This window comes from Megascapheus bottae, chromosome 16 (assembly GCF_031878675.1).
Source record: "Megascapheus bottae isolate mThoBot1 chromosome 16, mThoBot2.hap1, whole genome shotgun sequence".
Taxonomy (NCBI): domain Eukaryota; kingdom Metazoa; phylum Chordata; class Mammalia; order Rodentia; family Geomyidae; genus Megascapheus; species Megascapheus bottae.
In genome coordinates, this window is record NC_143524.1 from 51,298,826 (window position 1) to 51,320,556 (window position 21,731).

The following is a 21,731-nucleotide window of genomic DNA, read 5'->3' on the forward strand; positions in this document are numbered from 1 at the left end:
TGATTCGCAGTCTAATGCAGATATAGAGAATGATCTACAATTTTTAATGCTGTTGAAATGATTGAGCTCAGAGCATAATTTAAAAAAAAAAAAGGAAATGTTGTTCCCAAGGAGAGGCAAAGAAAACAAACTATGCAAAGCTGGGAGAAAATAAAAAAGAAACTAGGAGGAAGAAATAATCTTTCCTCAGAGTAGAAACTGTTAGTCTTTCTGTGTGTCCCTGAAAGGTTTTGATCCAACCCTATTTGTTATCTTAGAAAAGCCCTGCTGAAGAAAGGTCTCAGTGTAAGAACTGCTTGAAAGAAGCCAACCCCTTGGAAATAGGAATGGGCTCAGCCATTTATTAATGTCAAATATGTTGCCTGCATGAATTAGTCAGCTTGTCGTTTGGAAGCCATACAGAAAAGTCACTGTGCACCTGCCTCTCAGTGTCCTGACACTTCTAGCGTTAATGGTAGCAGGAACAACCACCAGACAATAAAAACTTCTATTTAAAAGAAAAAGTTGAATATAACTCCATTCTTGTTTCTGAATAGCTGATCTGTCCATTTAAAAAAAAAAAAAGGCTTCTGGCTGAAGTGTCATTGGAAACCATGGCGTAGAAACTTGTTCAGATTTAAAGTGAAAAAGCAAAACAGAGTCATTTTCTGAAAACTGGCAGAATCTAACCAAATTCCCACAAACCTGACCTCAGAAACAAAGAGACATGGTGCAGGAAAAGGCCAGATTTCTCAGAGGCAGTACCACAGTGGCAAATATCCCAGAACTCAGAAATAGCTGCCAAGTGAAAAGAGAAAAAAAAAAAGAAAGGATTCTCCCCCCACACACCCAAAGCTACCAAGTCCCAGCGCCTATGACATGCTCAACAGCTGGAGTGAGCTTCAGAAACGACACACACAGGTAGAAGGCCCAGCCTTATTCTTTATTTACAACACAGTCCAAAGTTATTATATCAAGTACAAAAGGAATGGCCCCCTTTTGTTGGCTTGGCATGAGACATCCATCCTACCAGCTGCATTTATGTCACTGTTTAACCATCTTCTTGGGGTAGGAGAGGAATGGGGGGCGGGAAGCTTACAGATAGGCTGGAAGGAAAGACTTGGGTCTCAGAACCAGGGAGAACATTTTGTTTTAAATCCCTGCGTGTAGAGAGACAAAGGGAATGACTCCCCCCCTGGGAAAGCCAGGCAGTGGGGAATTGTGTTGCAGTTGTGAGGTCCACCAAGGGTGGAAGTTGTCCTACCGTGGTCTTCCCGCAGGGCAGGGCAGGGGAGTCTGTGAGCAGGCCCAGGCTCTCCTCTGTCCACCTCTGCCCCGCTGGACTCTAATGACAGAGGTGTGCAGAAAACCCAGTGGCGCCGGTGAACGGCGGCTCAGCGCTGCCTTCTGGCCAGTGTGTGGAACTCCTGGATCCACTGCTTCATGTAACTCACTTCCAATGAGCGGGCGACCAGCACCGTCTTGGGGTCCTGGGCGTTGTTGCTTCGCAGATCTAGATGATGGGCGGCGTTCTTGATGAGGATGGCGACCAGGGTGTCAGAGATGTTTTTGGTCACTCCACCTCCTGACCAGGGGTCTAGGTCACCATTGCTGCAACCAGGGAAAAGAGGAACAAAGTAATGAATGAGGTGATGAAACAGGAGAAACCTGCTGCCTGCATGGCACCTAAAATTACAAACGTAAAAGCTAGAGGATTTGACCTCAGCATCTTCTCTATTGTCTAAAAAGGTGCTTCCTGCTGTCGTTTTACAACATGTTGGGCAGGGGGTCCAAAGAAGGTTTAAGTTTGTTTTCTCATGACTCAGTCTAGATTGCCTTGGGACTTGGAAAGTCTAAATTCCAACCCCAGCTTCATCACCTAAGGGGGAAAAAAAAAAATCTATGCGGTGTAAATTGCCTGACTCAGTTTCCTCATCTGTATAATAAAAATAACAGCTGATTTATAACAGGATAGCTCATGAGGAGGTTTTAGTAAACATAAGAGTTGACTATTTAAGAAGTCTCTCAATTGATGCTGTTTTTTTTTTTCTTTTCCTGGGTCCTAATTACTAAAGAAAATATATCTGTATTTAAAATGTGAATTATCTCTTACATGGAAGAATGGAAATGGAAGGGAAAGAAAAGAGAGAGGGGGAGAGGGGTTCATTTGCATTATTTGTTCAATACAGTATAGTACTTCAGGAAATAGGGCAGACATACTAAACAAAGTTCCCAGAAACTGTCAAAAAAATTGGGCATTAATCAAAAGATCTCTGCTTTACATTAGTTCACTTTTTTAATGATTTCTAGGTTATTAGTCTTCATGAGTTTGCCAAAGCTAATGTGATATATTTCAGTAGTTGAAATACATCGATCAGTGTCATTTTCTCAGGTTGTTCATCTGAGAAAAACAATGTAAAGCACAGGACTGTATCCTTAACATTTTTGAACGGCTTTAGTGAGATATACAATTTTCCACAAAATCCACCTATTTCAAATACACAGCTTAATGATTCTTATTGAGAGTTGTATAACCATTATCTCAATCAATCTAGAACATATTCATCATCCCAAAAGGAAATTCAAGCTCACCAGCTGTCACCCCTATTTCCCATCACCTCTTCTCACTCCCAGCTCCACACAACCACCTATCCACTTCCTGTCTCTGTAGATTTACTTGCTGAATATTTTATATCAACTGAACTAAAAAATCAGGAGTAGCATTTTTTTCTTTCACCTTTCAAGTTATATCATGTTGTAGCATGAGTCAGTACACCGCTCATTTCTTTTACCAATAAAATTCCATTGTATAGATATGTAATATTTGTAATGTGTATCCATTTATTAGTTAGTGGACATTTGTATCATTTCCACTTTTTGGCCATTATAAACACTATTCCTAAAAACATTCTCAAAGACTAGGAGTGTGGCCTAGTATGTGCTCACCTAGCATGCATGAAGCCCTGGGTTTGATTCCCCAGAACCACATACACAGAAAATGCTGGAAGTGGCACTGTGGCTCAAGTGGCAGCGCAAAAAGTGTCCAAAGAAGTGCCTAGGCTCTGAGTTCAAGCCCCAGGACTGGAAAGAAAGAAAGAAAGAAAGAAAGAAAGAAAGAAAGAAAGAAAGAAAGAAAGAAAGAAAGATTATCAAATACAAGCTTTTTGGGCTAACTGTTTTCATTCTTCCTGGGTATATCTGGAAGTACAATTTCCGAAATATTTGGGTTTTTATTTTTAATTAACTCCTAGAATGCTTTCCAAAGTGGGTTGCACTATTTGACATTCTCACTAGCAATACAGGAAGGTCCCATTTCTGCATAACCTTGCCAACACTTATTTCTCTCTCTCTCTCTCTCTCTCTCTCTCTCTCTCTCTCTCTCTCTCTCTCTCTCTCTCTCTCTCTCTCTCTCTCTCTCTCTCTCTCTCTCCCCACCCTCCCTCCCTCCCTCCCTGCTCCCCTCTCTCTTTCTCTCTCTCTGTCATGGGATTTGAGATCAGGGCCTGGGTGCTATCCCTAAGCTTTTTCACTCAAGGCTACCACTCTACCACTCTACCACTCAAAGCCACAACACCACTTCTGGTGGTTAACTGAAGATAAGACTCTCATGGACTTTCCTTCCCTGGCTGGTATCAAACCAGGACCTCCAGATTCCAACCTCCCAAGTATCTATGATTTCAGGTGTGAGCTACCAGCACCCAGCTAGTCTGTCTTTCTTATGATAGCCACACTCATTTAAATGGAACTATGTCACACTGCGAATTTGACATAGGGTTGTAGAAAGTTGGTGCCCACATATACCAAGTATGTACTACTCTACCTCTGGGCTACCCCTCAGCCCTCACTGTGGTTTTCATTTTCAGATAATAATGTTATCATTTCATATACTGATAGGCCATTTGTATACATTATTTGGAAAAAATGTCAATTCAGGTTCTCACTCTTTTTTGGGGGGGCGGGGGGGGGTGGTCATGGGGCTTAAACTCGGCCTGGGCATTGTCCCTGAGCTGTTCATCTCAAGTCTACCACCCTACCTCTGGGCCAAGGCCTACTTCCCATTTTCTAGAGGTTAATTGGAGTTAAGAGTCTCAGGTCCTTTTGTGCCCGGGCTGGCTTTGAACCTTGATCCTCAGATCTCAGCCTCTTGAGTAGCTAGGATTACAGGCATGAGCCATGGTACCCAGCTTCACTCATTTTTAACTGGAGTATACATCTTATTTGTGAGTTCTCAGAGTTCATTTTGTCTGAAAATAGTGGTACTTGCCTATACCTGTAATTCCATCATTCTAGAAGCTGAGGTAGGAGCATCATGAGTTCAAAGCTAGCCTGGGCTACATATAGTCCCTGTTTTAACAACAGCAGCAACAACAACAAAAGTTTGTTTTATATTCTGGATATAAGGCATCTATCAAATATATCATTTACAAACATTTTCTCCCATCCTGTAGATTGTTTTGTAACTTTACAGTAACATTTGCAATACAAAAGTTTCTTTTGGCGTGTGTGTGTGTGTGTGTGTGTGTGTGTGTGTGTGTGTGTGTGTGCATGCTAGTACCAGGGCTTTTTTCACTGAAGGCTGATGCTCTACTATTTAACCATACTTCAATTTCTGGTTTTTGTTTGTTTGTTTCTTTGTTTTTGTAGTTCATTGGAGACATGAGTATCACAGATTTATCTGCTCTGATTTTTTGTTGTTGTTGTTGTTGTTGTTTTGGTTTTTTTGTTTGTTTGTTTGTTTGTTTTATTTTTATTTATTTATTTATTTTGTGGGGCTTGGGGCTTGAACTCGGCCTGGGGGCTGCCCCTAAGCTCTTCAGCTCAAGGCGACTACCCTATCCCTGGGCCTGGGTGCTGTCCCTGAGCTCTTCAGCTCAAGGCTACCCAAGGCTACCCCCCTACCCTTGAGCCAAGCCCCACTTCCTGTTTTCTAGAGGATAATTGGAGATAAGAGTCTCAGGTTCTTTTGTGCCTGGGCTGGCTTTGAATCTTGAGTCTCAGATCTCAGCCTCCTGAGTAGCTAAGGTTACAGGCCCGAGCTACCTTGCCTGGCTCTGGCTGGTTTTAAACTCCAGTTCTCAGATTTCAGCCTCCTAAGTAACTAGGATTACAAGTGTAATGAAGTCCAATTTATCTATTTTTTAATTTTGGTGTTTATATTTCGGTATTGTATATAAGAAACTACTGCCAAGTTTCTGCCCATGAATATTTATTCCTATATTTTCTTCTAAGAGTTTTAGCTCTTCTATGTTGGTCTTTGATCCATTCTGAGTAAATGTTTTGGTATGAACTGAGAAAGGGATCCAATCTCCATTCTTTTGCATTAAATGTCCAGTTTTCAGAGTATCATTTGTTAGCAAAAACTATTATCCTTCAGTGAATTGTCTTGGCATTCCCACTGGGAATCAATTGACTAGGCATTCAAGAGTTAACTTGTGGACTCCCAATTCTCTTCCACTAATTGACATTTACTGACACAGTATTCACAGCTGTTACTGGGATAACTTTCATTCGAAAAGTTTAAGTTCTTCAAATTTGTTCTTCCTTTTCTTTTTCTTTTTTTTTTTTTTTGCCAGTCCTGGGCTTGACCTCAGGGCCTGAGCACTGTCCTTGGACTTTCTCAAGGCTAGAGCTCTACCACTTGAGCCTCAGCACCATTTCTGGCTTTTTTCTAAGTATGTGGTACCGAGGAATCGAACCCGGGTCTTCATGCATGCTAGGCAAGCACTTTAACCACTAGGCCAAACTCCCAGCCCTGTTCTTCCTTTTCAAGATAGGTTTAGCTATCTTGGGTCTCTTGCATTTCTATTCTTGTCCATTTGTGGGATTTTTGATAAGGATAGCACAGACTCTGTAGAGGGATGGGTTTGGGAAACACTACCATTTGTCATAAATGATTCAAGTTTCATGCCACCTGCTGCCTCTCTCACACCAGAAGCAAGACTCTGTCACTTTTGTGACTGTTTTTGGTTTTATGCATTCCTGACCCATATAAACAATAATGTGGACACTATAAAACATTACACAAATATATGCAATATAATCATAATAACTATCATACCTCTGTATGCACAAGAAACTTGAGTGCCTCAAAAGAAGTAAGTGAATCATGAAAATGGATATGACGGGCCAGGAGCATGGCCTTAGTGGAACAGTGCTTGGCTAGAATGCACATAGACCCGGGGTTCGATTCCTCAGTACCACACACACAGAAAATGCCAGAACTGCGGCTGTGGCTCAAGTGGTAGAGCACTAGCCTTGTGAAAACCCAAAGACAGTACTCAGGTCCTGAGTTCAAGCCCCAAGAGTGGTGAAAGAAAGAAAGAAGGAAGGAAGGGAGGGAGGGAGGAAGGGAAGGAAGAAAAGGAAGGAAGGAAGAAAAGGAAGGAAGGAAGAAAGGAAGGAAGGAAGGAAGGAAGGAAGGAAGGAAGGAAGGAAGGAAGGAAGGAAATGAGTATGAAAGTCTTCCCCATAAAAGCTTAGTCAGAATACTAACTGGAGCAAATTTATCTGGTCAAATGTGCAAGTTAAGTAAGAAAATAAATATAAACATTAAGATATATTAAGTATACATGTGGTTGAGAGACAATTTAAAATTCCAAAACCTAGTATCATACACATCTCTTTTTAATAAATAATACTTTGAATTGCAACTTAGTAAAATTATTCTCAAAAAAAGTTATTACCAAGTTGTACTTTTATGGTTTGATTAAAAACAAAAGGGAAATTGCCCATGCAAAACAGGGGTTTTCACTGCCAGATAAATATTTAACATAAACCACACAGACATCAAATTCTCTTACGTGAACAAATAGTCTTCATCATTGTTCCAATTTGACAGGCCCAACTCAGATAGGAAACTCTCCATTATTTGCAAAACAAAAAGCTTACCCAACAGCCACATAATAAGCAAACTGCATTTGATTTAAAAGGTCATCTGAAACAACCTAGTGGCTTAGCAACAGTGTTTGGAGTTGCTGAGAAACCTCAGATGCACATGGACTTGAATTTCTTGTTCCTAGACATGCTAACTCAATCATTGGGAAATTCACAAAATTGAAAAAAAAAATCCATCTGGCTTTCATGAGAGAAACTCTGAATGCCTGGGTAAAATTCCCAACAACCAGCCTTATTTAATCACTGGCAATAATTAATTTGCCTGAGAAGTAATGTTAAAACTAAGCAGCTCCTCAGGGACTGCCTTCTGAATTTATATTTACACAATGGAGAATGACAGTTGGTAAAATAATCTCCGGGCTTTGAACACAAAACTACTGTGCAAGGTTTTTTGTTTTTAAATGCTGGAATGGGACTATTGATATCTGCTAATTATTAAGGCCTCATTTATCCAACAAATAAATGTTTGCGGAGTGCCTAGGGTGTGTGTGTCAGATGTTCATTGGGCACTGGGGATTCAGCCAAGAATAAAACAGACAAATCTCTGCCATCGTGGTGTTTACTTCCATGACAATCTCTTCATTCCATAAATGACTCAGTTAGGTAGGCACTATCCTTTCCAAGTGATATAAACTGGCAATTTGCCCAAGGTCATCTAGCTAATTCAGGGAAGAAGCAGAAAGACATCTAGGTCTATAACTAGTCATTTATTTATTGTTATTATTTTTATTTTTTTGAAGACAAATTCCTACTACTTAGTCCAAGCTGGCATTGAACATAATATAAGCCTCTTGCCTTAGCCTCCAGGATACTTTTTTTTTTTTTTTTGGCCAGTCCTGGGGCTTGAACTCAGGGCCTGGGCACTGTCCCACATTTTGCTCAAGGCTAGTGCTCTGCCACTTGAGCCACAGCTCTGCTTCCAGCTTTTTGGTTTTTTACTGTGTTATGTGGTACCAAAGAATAAAGCCAGGACTTCATACATGCTAGGCAAGCAAACGACCACTAGGCTACACTCCCGGCCCCTCCAGGATATTTTGATTACAGGTTTATACGGTCACATCTGATTTTACTTAACACACCTTCAGTCTGACAATTCCAGAGTGAACTTTCCAATCAAAACAGCAAGAGTGCTGAGAGTTTGGCCTAATGGTAGAGTGCTTGCCTAACATGCATGAAGACCCAGTTTCAATTCCTCGGTACCACATACATAGAAACAAAAGCCAGAAAACGGAGATGTGGATCAAGTGGTAGAGCTCTAGCCTTGAGAAAGTCCAAGGACAATGCTCAGGCCCTGAGTTCAAGCCCTGGGAACTAGCAAAAATAAATAAATAAAAGCAAGAGCACACAGACTTGTGCAAGGGAAGCAGAAGAGAAACCTGAACACAAAGGTACCTGCCATGTGGGTCCTCGGACAGCTCCCATCGGAGCTCTTTTGCTTTAGGAGTGTACTTTCCTCAGAAAAGTGGTCCTATGACATTCCTGATAACCTTTTACATTGGCTTTTCCCTCCTATTAACTGGTAGTAAAAGATTTCTTTGTGCAATTAGACTTCAAGTACAGAAAGATAAGTGAACATCTTCACACTGCCTGCCAATCAACTTTCCCAGGCTTCAAGGATTTCCTGTGCTGTGTACTTCATTCCTCAGCCTCTCATGTGCATTTATTGGGCATCTTCTATGTGCTAATCAGGTAGTAGATGCTAGGTGCCTGGTGATTAACAGAAAGTAGCTGCCATTGAGAAATTCACCATCTCTTGGGGTAGATAGCAATAGGTAAATAGACGTAGACCAATCTCCTCAAAGGGCTGGGACCACAGAGGGAATCTATCCTTCCTGGAAGGGTCAGGGAAGATTTCCTGGAGGCCTGAGACTCATGTCAAATAGAAGAAGAGAAAGAAAAAGGATACTGAGAACAATTCTATGTTTCCTGCGACTAAAACATAAAGGGCAAGGTGGAAGGTGCATTTCTTGCACCAACAGTTTTGAGCATATATGTTTGTCAGGTCTGGGCCGAGTACACTGCTGGGTTAATGTTTTGTTTTGTTTTCCTATTGTGTTGTGTTGTGCAGGTACTGTGGCCTGAATTCACTGAACTCTCATTCTATTTGCTTGCTGATGACTGGTACTCTACCACTTGAGTCATGCCTCCAGTCTGGCTTTTTGCTGGTTAATTGGATATATGTTCTTGCAAACATCTCTGCCAGGTCTGGCTACTTGTGGTCTACCAACTTCAATCCTCAGATCTCAGCCTCCTGAGGAGCTAGGATTATAGGCATGAGTCACCTCTGCCTGGTCATAATTTAACTCTTTACAACATCACAGCAATTCTATGGAGTGAATGATATTATTATTCTCATTTTACAGCTAGTAAAACTGAGGATCAAAAAAAAAACTTAAAGAAGATAGATCATTATACCGTTGCACAGCTCTTATAAAGCACAGTTTCCTATACTGAACTATAATTTTTTTTTTGCCAGTCCTGGGCTTGAACTCAGGGCCTGAGCACTGTCCTTGGACTTTCTCAAGGCTAGCGCTCTACCACTTGAGCCTCAGCACCACTTCTGGCTTTTTTCTATGTATGTGGTACCAAGGAATCGAACCCAGTCTTCATGCATGCTAGGCAAGCACTTTAACCACTAGGCCAAACTCCTGGCCCCTATAATTTCTAATCTACCGACTTCCAGTCCTATTCCTGAAACTTTTCTCACAAAATCTACCCGTCTCCCATAAACATGATGATAATGATGATTTTAACTACAGACTAGGTTATAGGTGCTATAAAAGATTATATAGGTATTTATTATATCTACCTGTAATGGTTATATCCAATAAGACAGATGAATGTATTTGGCTGAAACTCATGTTTTAAAATCTCTTACAAAGATCAAAGATGTCATTGAATTTAATGGAAACAAAGCTACACAGTAGGGTCATATCTACACAGTAGGAGGTATGAATTCACAATTCAGAATGATAGAAATCCATATAATCCCTCCATGAAGTAAGCTCCTGAAGTCAAGAAAAATAACCAAGTAACTCCTCCCAGACCCACAGATGACTTAGACACAGCTATGTCTAAACAGCTCCAAAGTTCTGTGTTCCACTGGCTATCAGTAGACCACACCTGTAATCCCAGCTACTAGAGAGGCAGAGAGCTGAGAGTCACAGTTTTAAGTCAAGCTGGACAGGAAAGTCTATGAGAATCTTATCTCCACTTAACCACTGAGAAGCCAGAAGCAGAGCTGTGGTTCAGATGGTAGAATACTAGCCTTGAAGAAGGAAAAAAGAAAAAAAAAACCCTCAGGAACAGTGCCAGACTCTAAGTTTAAGCCCTAGTAACAGCATAAAAATAAAAAGGTATAATAAATATTTAAAATATATAATAAGAACAAAAGGTGATGTTTCATTTTTGTACTGGAGAAGTTTAAAAAAAACTATTTTAATTTTGTTGCCTTAAAAAAAAAAACTTTGAGCACACTCATAACAGCAGAAAACTCAACGGGCACTGCGTGGTGTATTATTTTATTTTGCTATATTAGTTCTATCTTTCTAGCGAGTCTCTAAGTAGCTCCAGCAGTCAAAATTTCTCTTCAGATTGGACAAAACCTCACCTGAAGATGATGTTTGAGTGTGAGCTGATGTTTTTGCCTCCATACATGGTGGTGATCCAGGAGGCCCGCGGTCTTACGCCCCACTGTTTAAAGCATTCATTCGAAAACTTCTTAAAGTCCCAGGACTGAGGTTCAAACATGTCATCAATACCATTCGTACAGAAGGGCATGACCATTTCTGTACAGGCCTATAAAGCAAACCAAGAGATGACTGACAAAAGAGCAGGAGGCCAGGAGTGCGCTTGAAATCAGGTCACTGAGAGATCTGTCCGGAACAGATCTCTCTGGCCCTTATTTACTGAAACCCCATAACCCCCCTTTCTAGTCAAAGAGAAGTTTGGCTAAGATATCATAGAAGCTGGGATTATGTACTCTATTTTTTGCAAATGACCTTCTTTCACATTAATATGGTACTTAATCCTCTGGACAGAAAGCACTACTTATCACTAGTAGTCTTACTGTATACATAGAGAAATAGGGACTGGGGGATCAAGGTTCAAGAAGTAATGTATGCACTACCTGGTGAATGTAACTGTAACCCCTCTACGCATTATCCCGACAATAAAATATAAATAAAAATAAATAAATAAAGGACTAGGGACTCAGAGAGAGTCCCATGAGACTCTCCTGCCTCCATGTGTCCGTATAATGCTTCCATAGAGGCTTTAGGAAAATTTATTACAATGTTACTTCACTTCACCTATCTTTCTATATTTGACAGTAAGATCATGTGTTATTTATATTTATATATGTGAAGCATGGAAAAGATTATTAACTCTCCCTGTATATTTGATGATGACTAAATACAGGGAGGGAGGGAGAAAAGGAAGGAAGGAAGGAAGGAAGGAAGGAAGGAAGGAAGGAAGGAAGGAAGGAAGGAAGGAAGGAAGGATGGAAGGAAGGAAGGATGGAAGGAAGGAAAGAAGGAGGGAAAAAGGGAAGGAGGGAGGGAGAAACACAGGGTGAAACTTGTCTTTAGTCTCAAGTATAACAGACTTGGATCTGCATTAGTGACAGAATCTTGTCTAGTTTCTGTTACAGCACAACTTTATTAGTGAAAAACAAATTCTGCTCAAAGAAATCACACATGCTTACCTGATAGCCCCAGCCCAGAGATCCCAGACTGCTAGTTGTTGTTTCTGACATATTCAAGCATTTTTTTTGGCCCGTATAATTGTAATATAGATTCAGAGCTTGGAAAACACTCTCCACTAGCTGTGCTTCAGATGAATCAGGATCTTTAAAATACTGGCACACTACCTGTCATTTTGGAGCAATAAACAGGAAAAGGGTTAGAATAGCAATTCTACACCTTAAACATAGTGACTAGGAAGCCTTTTGCATAATAACTTAAAAACAATAAAATAAATACACAAATGTTTAATTACAGCTTAATAACCCAAAGGAGAAATATAATTTTTAAAACATCTATAAGCCCCTCCCAACAAGGATAAATCTGTATGTGCTCATGCACACACACACACACACACACACACACACACACACACACACACACACACACACACGCTCATTCTGGGGACTTGAACTCTGGGCCTGGACACTGTCCCTGAGCTTTTTTTTGTTCAAGGCTAGCACTCTACCATTTGGGCCACAGCTCCACTTCCGGCTTCTCTCTGTGTGTGTAGTTAATTGACAGTAGGAGTTAGACAGACGACTTGCCTAGGCTAACTTCAATATCCACCCCCCAATTTCAGCCTCCTGGATAGCTAGGATCACAAGTATGTGCCACAGGCTCCTGACAAGAATAAATCTGTTAACACCTTCCCAGGCTACAGAAGTGAGGCAGAGTCACTCACACAGTATGCAAACTCCCCTCTACTTACCATTCCAGGTTCTAAGATACCCCCAAAACTCCCTTCTCCTCAACCCTGCCTGCTGCCCAGCTTAGAACTAAACCATACCTCCTTATCCCTTCCACCATACCCTGATCCAATTTCTCTTAGAACCTCACTTGGATTCTAGAAAAGTCTCCCCCTCTGCTGTTTACTGACTGAAGGACTACATGTTTTACAAAAATGAAAAACTTTATAAAAATTTCTTCCAGGGATTGATTCCTACCTTAAGTTCCACCGTTTGACATATTCAAGTACTTTGTTTGGCCTATATAATTATAATATAGATTCAGAGATTTAAAAACATTCTCTACCAGCACATTCTGCAGTTTCCCAATTTGCACCTACTCCCATTTGTTCTAGCCTATATGTCAGTGCCTGACATTCTAGCTGCAAAAATCACAGTCAATAATACTAAGTAAAATGTAAGCATCACAAACAAATACTGAATGCTCCTTGATGTCATTAAAGTTTAACTGTTTAGGGAGATGCCTGCAATTTATTTTGAAATGCATTTAAAAAAAATAAGATGGATGAAAGCATGAGTAACAGGGTCATGATTTAGAGGCCAAATGTTTAGGAGATAGGTAAAGGAAAGGATGGGAGAATGGGTATGCTCAAATTACAACACTATAAACGTGTGAAAGAGCATAACGAAACCCATTAAAAATTGTAAAAAAAAGGAAAAAAGAAAAAGATAAAAGGGAAAAGTGGAAAGAACCAAGGACATGGGTTGTGGGGAGAAGTTGGTGCTTCTAGCCTGAATTGCAATTAACATTCTGTGAAATGTTAATTGATACATTGAAAAAAATCTTTACAAAGTATTATGTTATTTTAGCAAAGTGAACAGTTTCTCTGACAGAAGGATTTCTCACAGCCTTTAACAATCTCAACTGAAAACTGATTTTCCAAAAGAATAAGTTTTTGGTAACAGTAAATGTGAGCAAAATCAGAGAAGACGATATCCAAACAACTTTAAAAAAAAAAAAAAGAAAAAAGTAACTGTGAGGTCACTGGAATATGGCCAAACCAATGTTCAGCATCAACGGGGAGAAATAGGACTGAGCCAAATGGAGAGCTTTGCCAATCTATTATACCTAAAACAAAAAGGAATTGGCAGGTAAAACTTGAAAGTCAAAACAATGTGTCATGTCTGTATTGCAAAAACCCTTGATTACTCATAGTAAATAAAATCTACCCAACATTTGCATAGCACCTTTTCTCAGAAAATGTTCCCAAGAAATAAAACCATCAGAAATACTTGAGACAATATGGAAGTGAAGGACCCATCCCCAGCTCTTGTCTATTGCCAAGAGCTGATCGGTATTCTGTCCTCTATCTGGTCAACAGCAGCAGACTCAGCTCTTTCCAAATGCAGCACAGAATTACAGACGAGATCAATGGAACACAGAGCATTATGTCAGAGCACAGCGTGGTGTAAGAGGCAGGTCACTGTGCTGGCTGGGCAAGAAAAAGGAAGTGCTGATATGTAACAAGTGCCCACGACTCTGGAAAAAGAACAGTAGCAAGTGAGTGTGACTCACATGCTGGCATTAGATCCCCTCTTAGAGCTGGAACACTGAACCTCTGTCAGGCAAAGAAAAGGAGTCCCATGAATAGCCTTCTCTGTAAAGAGCAGTTACCGTCACTCCTTAGAAGACACAAGCATGGCTGGAGGCCGGCACCAGCGGACAATACTTGGGTTTCAGTAGCCCCAGAACATCGTGGTCAGAAACTTGGCCTCTGCTGTTGATGGAAACTCCATGCCCAGATGAAGGAAAATCCTGGCTCTACGTCCTTGCAATGTCAGACCCCCATGAGAACTGGATCCAGTTTTGAGGACACTGACCAAAAGGAGAAAAATGTGGAGCTGCCCAGAATGAGGAGTTGAGGAACAAACAGGTAAAGCAATCCACCCGTCTGGTTCATTCTCAATCTTTCACCATTGCAAAGAAAACTACAAAAAACCCTAAGGCTATTTGTATTTATACATAGATATCATATATATGTAAAGACTCATATATGCATGTGATATATTACATATGTAAGCATGGATGCATACATGTGTATATATGATTATATACATGTATTCATAGTTTGCTTGAGATACATTCTTAGAAGAATTCCTTGTCCAAAGGAAATAGGTATTTTTAAGGTATTTGGTAGTTCCCGTCGAACTGCCTTTAAAGAAAAAAAAAAGTGCCAATTTAAAATCTGCAGATAAACTAGTGGCCAAGCCAGCTGTGATCTTTCTCCCTCAGATCCTTGAATGCCAGGATTACAGGTGTGTACATCCACACTCAGCTAAACAATCGCAACAAAAGGCCATACTTGTGCTGAAAGGGGAGCGGCTGGCACGGAAGCTGCTAGCACAACTCAGAGGAAAGCCCTTGAGAGGGAGTACTTTTTCCACTTCAACTCAGAGGCCTACATATTGAGTATCCCACGTCCCAGAGGAAAACAGGACTGGAGGTGTGGCTCAGATGTACCATGCTGGCCTAGCCCTGAGTATAAACTTCAGGAACACACACACACACACACACACACACACACACACACACACACACACACACACACACAATCATACAAAGGAAAAACAAGCTCAGAAATAACTGAGTACACAATTAGAAAACTGAAAAAAGTTTGGCACCTCCATTTTAGCCAGGTCAAGATCTGAATTCCTGATATAATAACAAGCTGTTTTTCTTATTATATATACCCTCCATTTCTTCTTTATTGTATAGCAGACCTTATAAAATACTGATATCTAATATAAACTTTGTAATTGTTATTACAGTCATTTCCACTTGCCAATGAGGAAACCACAGCACAGAGATTAAGTTACACAGAAAGGAAGTAGCAAAGCTGTAACTTGAACACAAAATCCCTGGATGTGTCATCTGTAACCACTGTAAATATTTGTATATTTGAAAGGTATAGTGTAAGAGAAAAGAACAATGTAAGCAATGCCTAATGAAAACAATGCCTGTCTTCTCATGCTTACCTTCTTAAATAAATATCGCTGTCTTTGATTATCTTTACTTTTTTTTTTTTTCTGAGCTTATCTGTTGTGGTGAGAACATAGAAGGGATTGAAACATCAAAAGTTTCAGCTACGGGCCTAGAGTTTGACCTAATGGTAGAGTGCTTGCCTAGCATAAATGAAGACTCGGGTTCGATTCCTCAGTACCACAAACATAGAAAAAGCTGGAAGTGATGCTATGGCTCAAGTGGTAGAGCTCTGGCCTTGAGAAAGCCCAAGGACAGTGATCAGGCCCTGAGTTCAAGGCCCAGGACTAGCCCCCCCCCCCTGCAAAAAAAAGTTTCAGCTATGCAATAGTAAATAGGAGGAAATTATAAAAACAGAAGAGCAATGTAAGGATGACCTCTGAACATGGGTAGATTTAACTCACTTTTTCTTTCTTAATATAAAAGTAAACAGTCAAGACACACTTAAAAAGTATAGGAGAAGTATACTGCAATAATTCGAGTTTTAAAGAATACAGTAATGGTGTGGAAATAGACCATTCACAAAACCTTTCATCCAAACTAATTTGATATACACCCAAATATGCAGTTCTATCTTTTACCCCTTTATACTTGTATACTAGAAAAGGTAAAGATAATGACTTGTTTAAAAGCTTTAAGTGTTCCTACCTAGAAAGATAAGCATTTGAATAAAAGGAAGAAAAGGAGAGTAAAGAGAATTTTTTTAAGAGGAAGAAAAGAAGATAGGTTAAAAAAAAAAAAAAGATCAATCTCCTCTCAGAGCATGGTCCATCCACATTAGAGAAAGGATTAAGCAGATACATTCAGCTTTTCTAACAGATTTTCTTTCTCTGGGGCTTCAATACCCCTCTCACACTCACTGAGATAATCACATTAGTTTTGTCATTAAAAGCTCCCTTTTCATAGCATGCACCTAAACCGCTTAAACCACCCAGAGAGGTCGCATACATTATCAAACACCAAGACAGACAAACGGAAGAGATTTTCCCTCTTATGTCTTATTATTCCTCTATACCTATCTGTGTGCTCAAAAGACTAAGCCAAAATACTCAGTTATCAGAGGAGGAGAAAAAAGTAAAAGATTCCAAAATGAACAGACTGCAGCATTCTTTAAAACAGCTCTTCAGGCTGAGAGACCTAGTAGTCTGGTCCTGATGTGGCCTGAAGAATCCAATGACAAGGGCTTTTCTATTTCCTTTTTCAATTCTTTCTCCTACTGGGCCAAGTCCATGATTATTTCTGCATGAATGTTGCAGCTTCTGTTAACAGTCAACGAAAGCAAATGGAGTCAGAGTGCAAAGCCTAATGACAAATGAAAAGAATCAATAGTTGAATTGACATGGAAAACGGCATTTCGTGGCTGTCTGTGGATCCTTCAGAATGATCTAATTCCAGAGAGAACTGAAAATCACTTGCTATTTTTTTTTTGCCATAACCCAACTGTTACATATTATCTCACCATCCCAAGCCAGAGTTACAGACTTAGAAAAGGAAGGCTGTTTGTCAGCCCTTTAAAAAGGAGGAAGTGTATCATAAGGAGGAGGAGTTCTGGCTAAATGGAACTATCCAAGTGAAAGGGCCGTCCCCAGCTGGGTAGTGTTCCAGGGATTAGTGGGTTGAGAGAACAGAGAGGAGGTCAAGAAAGGAGAAATAGAATGGGCAGTGAAAGAAAGTGATCTAAAGCTCAAAGATTGGGAGGGAAAGGCAATGGAAAACTCAGATGAGGGGCTAACTGTAGGAGGAAACAGAGACAATGGAAGTTGCTCAAGCAAGAGGCAAAAAAAAAAAAAAAATCACTGGTACAAACCAGAATCACAAGCATGTTATTAGCAATTAAAACTGTTTTTTGTTGTTGTTGTTGCAGAGGGGCGCTGACAGCTCACAACTATAATACTAACTACTCAGAAGGCTGAGATCTGAAGACCTCTGTTGGAAGCCAGCCTTGGCAAGAAAAGTCAGAGTTCCAAATAGCCATCAAAAATCCGGAAATGGAGATCTGCTTCAAGCAGTAGCATGCCAGTCTTGAGCATAAAAGGTAACTGAGAGCAGGAGACCCTGAGTTCAAGCTCCAGTACCAGTACACACACACACACACACACACACACACACACACACACAGGAGGAGGAGGAGGAGGAGATACAGCTGGAGATACAGCTTGGTATTGAGTGTTTGTCTGGTGTACCTGAGGTCTTGGGCTCTATAATCACAGTCTAAGCAACCCCAAAGAAGCCCTTAATATGTCAAGGAAAAGGATACTTCAGTAAGAAATGACTGCAGTGCATGGATAAAAGTAACAGGTAATTATGGGGGAAAGACAATGTTATCTAGCCTTAAAAATCAACTTTTAGAATATGGAGTATATACACAAATATATATATACATTATATATAAGAATTATGCTAAACCAAAACAATAAAGACAATAAAATATTTGAAGCATACTTTACTACTTCTAAGGAATTAAGAGTGAAGGACAAAAAAAAAACCAAAAAACTGCATCTAAAACTCAACAGCAAAACCCCTCAAATGGAACATTAAAGAAATGAAGAGTTGCCAGGAGCGTGGCCTAGTGGTAGAGTGCTTACCTAGCATGCACGAAGCTTCTGGGTTCGATTCCTTGGTACCACATTCATGGAAAAAGCCAGAAGTGTGCTATGGCTCAAATAATAGAGCACTAGCCTTGAGAAAGCCCAAGGACAGTGTCCCAGGAATGGAACAGGGGTGGGGGGGAGAAGAACTGGAGAGAAAAATCAAACTGCTCACAATTCTAAATAATGAAAAACCAACTAATATTAAAAAGCTATATTTCTCTGGATTTCTTCCCTGTTTTTAGAAATAATTATTGGATGGGTCAGGAGTGTGGCCTTGTGGTAGAGTGCTTGCCTCGCACACATGAAGCCCTGGGTGTGATTCCTCAGTACCACATACACAAGGAAAAGCCAAAAATAGTATTGTGGCTCAAGTGGTAGCATGCTAGCCGTGAGCGAAAGTACTGAAGGACAGTGCCCAGGGCGTGAGTATAAGCCCCAGGACTGGGGAAAAGAGAGAGAGAGAGAGAGAGAGAGAGAGAGAGAGAGAGAGAGAGAGAGAGAGAGAGAGAGAGAGAGAGAGAGAGAGAGAGAGAGAGAGAGAGAGAGAGAGAAAGGGAAGGATTGATTATTGGCTATCCTTACTTGTTGATGAATTCCCCATGGCTCTTTCAAAAAGCTACAGCTGCAGAATTGAGTGAGTCAGACACTATATGGTTCACAGAGTCTAAACACAGCCCCTTTCAGATAAAGTTTGCCCATTCCTCTTTTGGGCTTTTTTGTTTGTCTGTTTTAAGTTTTCTTATCTTTAAGAAGCTATACAAAGGAGTTTCCATTCAAAATATCAAATTATAAGTACAATGCATCCTTGTTTTAAATGATAAAGGAAATCCTGGTTTTTTCTATTGTCTGACAACACATTTGTTCTTCAAGTGGGCATAATGATGCCTGTCATTTCCACTTTGTTCAATGATATAATATAGGATTCCACTTGGTATTTGGATCCAAGTCATTAAAAAATGACTTATCAATCAATTCTCCATATTCAATTCAGTGCACAATTACCTCCAGCCTGGTATGTGTAAAACAGTAACTGTGTGCATGAAGGTAAATTAATAGCAAGTGGGCTTCTTTCCTTTAAAAATTACAAAGTGTCACCGGCCACGGTGGCTCATGCCTGTAATCCTAGCTCCTCAGGAGACTGAGATCTGAAGACCAAGGTTCAAAGACAGCCCAGACACTAAAGTCTGTCAGACTCTTTTCTCCAATTGATCACTAGAAAATCGGAAGTGGCACTGTGGCTCAAGCAGTAGGGTTGTAGCCTTGAGCTGGCTCAGGGACAGCACCTACGCCCAGAATTCAAGCCCCATGACTGACAAAATAAAAAAGAAAGTTTCAAACAAGCTGCATTAAATAGTTCAAAGCACCAGTTAATCTGAAGGTGTTTTTGAAACCTAGCTCTCTTATTACCGTTTCAATTTTATTTTCATTTCCAAGATTTATTTTAACTATAGAGTCAATCATATTCACAAAATGTAACCATCAAGATGGCCAGCATTTGATTTTAAAAACCAAGAGAAAAAAACTTAACAAAATCCATCCATCTATCTACAGATATATATACCTATACATACACATAGCTAGATAAATCTTGCTATAATATATAATCTATTTATAAAATGCATATATTTAGATGTATATATGTAAATATACATATACATATACATATATGTATATATACATATATGTATATATACACACATAGGCCCATGAGCCAAAAAAACTGCGCACGTACACACTAAGATATTGAGCTTGAACCTCAGGCCTGGGCACCCTCCCTTAGCTTTTTCCACTTAAAGCTGTCACTCTAACATTTAAGCCATAGCTCCTCTTCTGGCTTTTTACTGGTAAATTGAATCTAAGAGTCTCTTGGATTTGTCTGCCCTGCCTGGCTTCAAACAATGATCCTTAGATAACAGGCTCCTGAGTCTCTAAGATTACAGGTGTAAACCACTAGTACCTAGCCTCAATAAATATTTTTTTTGATCAGTTGTGAGGCTTGATCTCTGGGCCTGGGCATTGTACCTGAGCTCTTCAGTTCAAGGCTACCACCCTACTCTTGAGCCACAGTGCCACTTCCAGTTTTCCAGTGGCTAATTGGAGATAAGAGTCTCACGGACTCTTTCGTGCCCAAGCTGACTTTGAATCTCAGTCCTCAGACCTCCACCTCCAGAATAGCTAAGATTACAGGTGTGAGCCACCAGTGCCTGGCTCCAATAAATAATTTTAACATGGTAAGAACCCTGACAAATAGTAAAATAATTTGAAATTAGTATAATATGTTTTTACACTTGTAAAAGGACTTAAAAATGATATAATGTATCAATGTGTCTTTATACTTCTCAGACGCCATTTTGTTTTATTTTGTTTTTAAATTTAGTCTTCAACACAACCCCACATACCAACTACTATCTCGTTCCATGGAAGAGAACACAGGATCACACACTGGTCAGCAGGCCGTTCTGGGCTATCACTGACCTTGTGGATCTAAGATGAGCTCTTTCCCCTCTGCCATTCACCGTGAGTGTCACCCTTCATAATGCGTGTAGCATTTAAAATGCTTGATAGCTACCTGAATTGTAGTGCTGTAACAGCTGCCATTTGCAATGCATTAACCACACATTACATAGATCTAGGAATTATATGCCTATTACAAAGACTAAATTATTACATATACAAAGTGTGCAGCCCAGAATAGGCATAGTAATTACTCCATTAACAGCAACTATTAGTCTTATTTCCCATTCATATAGGTCTCAGTTTGCAAATGAGGGAAGTAAGACTCAAAAAGAAGCTCAGGGCTGGGACCGTAGCCTAGTAGTAGAATGCTTGCCTAGCATGAACAAAGCCCTGGCTTCAATCCCTCGGTACCACGTACACAGAAAAAGCCAGAAGTGGCACTGTGGCTCAAGTGGCAGACTGCTAGCTTGGAGCAAAAAGTGTCTAAGGACAATGCCCATGCCCTGAGTTCAAGCCTCAGGATTGGCAAAATCAAAGAAGCTTACATGTTCAAGGTTGGAAAAAAAACAAACAAACAGTAAGCAGATGAATCCAGGATTTTTGCTTAGCCTTGACTCACAGGAGCCTTCTATATCATTCTGATTTCCCTGGTGGTGTAAGTTTGAGAATATGTATGAAAAAAGAAAAGTAAAAAGTGTGTTTCCAAAAATGATGAGAAGCATTTTTTTTTCTGTTACCTGGATAGGCCAAGCAGGCAAAGGCTGCAAAAAGTTAGACTCGTATGGGTAGTTCACCATCGCCATATTGACCCAAGTTTCAGAGATCCAGTCTTTCAGACGGTCGATGTCATTGGAAGTTAAGGGGCTACACAGGTGAAAAGTCTCAGTGAGCCACAGCAGTCCACTGCCTGCGGGACAATCACAAGTGTGTGAATATGTCTTTACATATCATTGTTTGGTATCATAAAAGACATTGTTCTTTTTTTTTTTCTTTTTGCCAGTCCTGGGGCTTGAACTCCAAGCCTGGGCACTGCCCTAATTAGCTTTCTTACTCAAGGCTGGTACTCTACCATTTGTGTCCAAGTTCAAATTCTTTTAGGTGGTGAATTAGAGATACTCATGGATTCACTTCTCAGGTTGGCTTCAAACTGTGATCCTCAGATCTCAGTCTTCTGAGGAACTAGGATTATAGAAATTATGAGGTAGAGCACTAGGCTTGAGCAAAAGAGCTCAGTGGCAGCAGCACCCAGGCTCTGAGTTCAAGCTCCACAACCAGCAACAACAACAACAAATATATGAGAAGATAGACCTGAGTCCAACCTAGGCAACAAAGTTAACAA

The 21,731-nt window shown here is 40.2% G+C and overlaps 1 protein-coding gene across 1 annotated transcript in view; it reads right to left on the bottom strand.

The window, feature by feature from the left end:
• Positions 1-901: 901 nt before the first annotated feature.
• Prcp (prolylcarboxypeptidase) overlaps positions 902-21,731 on the bottom strand; it is a 59,053-nt gene continuing 38,223 nt past the window's right edge. The window contains exons 6-9 of the mRNA XM_090348509.1: positions 21,130-21,299; positions 11,579-11,743; positions 10,484-10,671; positions 902-1,590 (exon numbers count right to left, since the gene is read on the bottom strand). Coding sequence (XP_090204635.1) covers positions 1,374-1,590; positions 10,484-10,671; positions 11,579-11,743; positions 21,130-21,299 — 740 coding nt within the window. The 3' untranslated portion in view covers positions 902-1,373. The remainder of the gene's footprint in view (positions 1,591-10,483; positions 10,672-11,578; positions 11,744-21,129; positions 21,300-21,731) is intronic.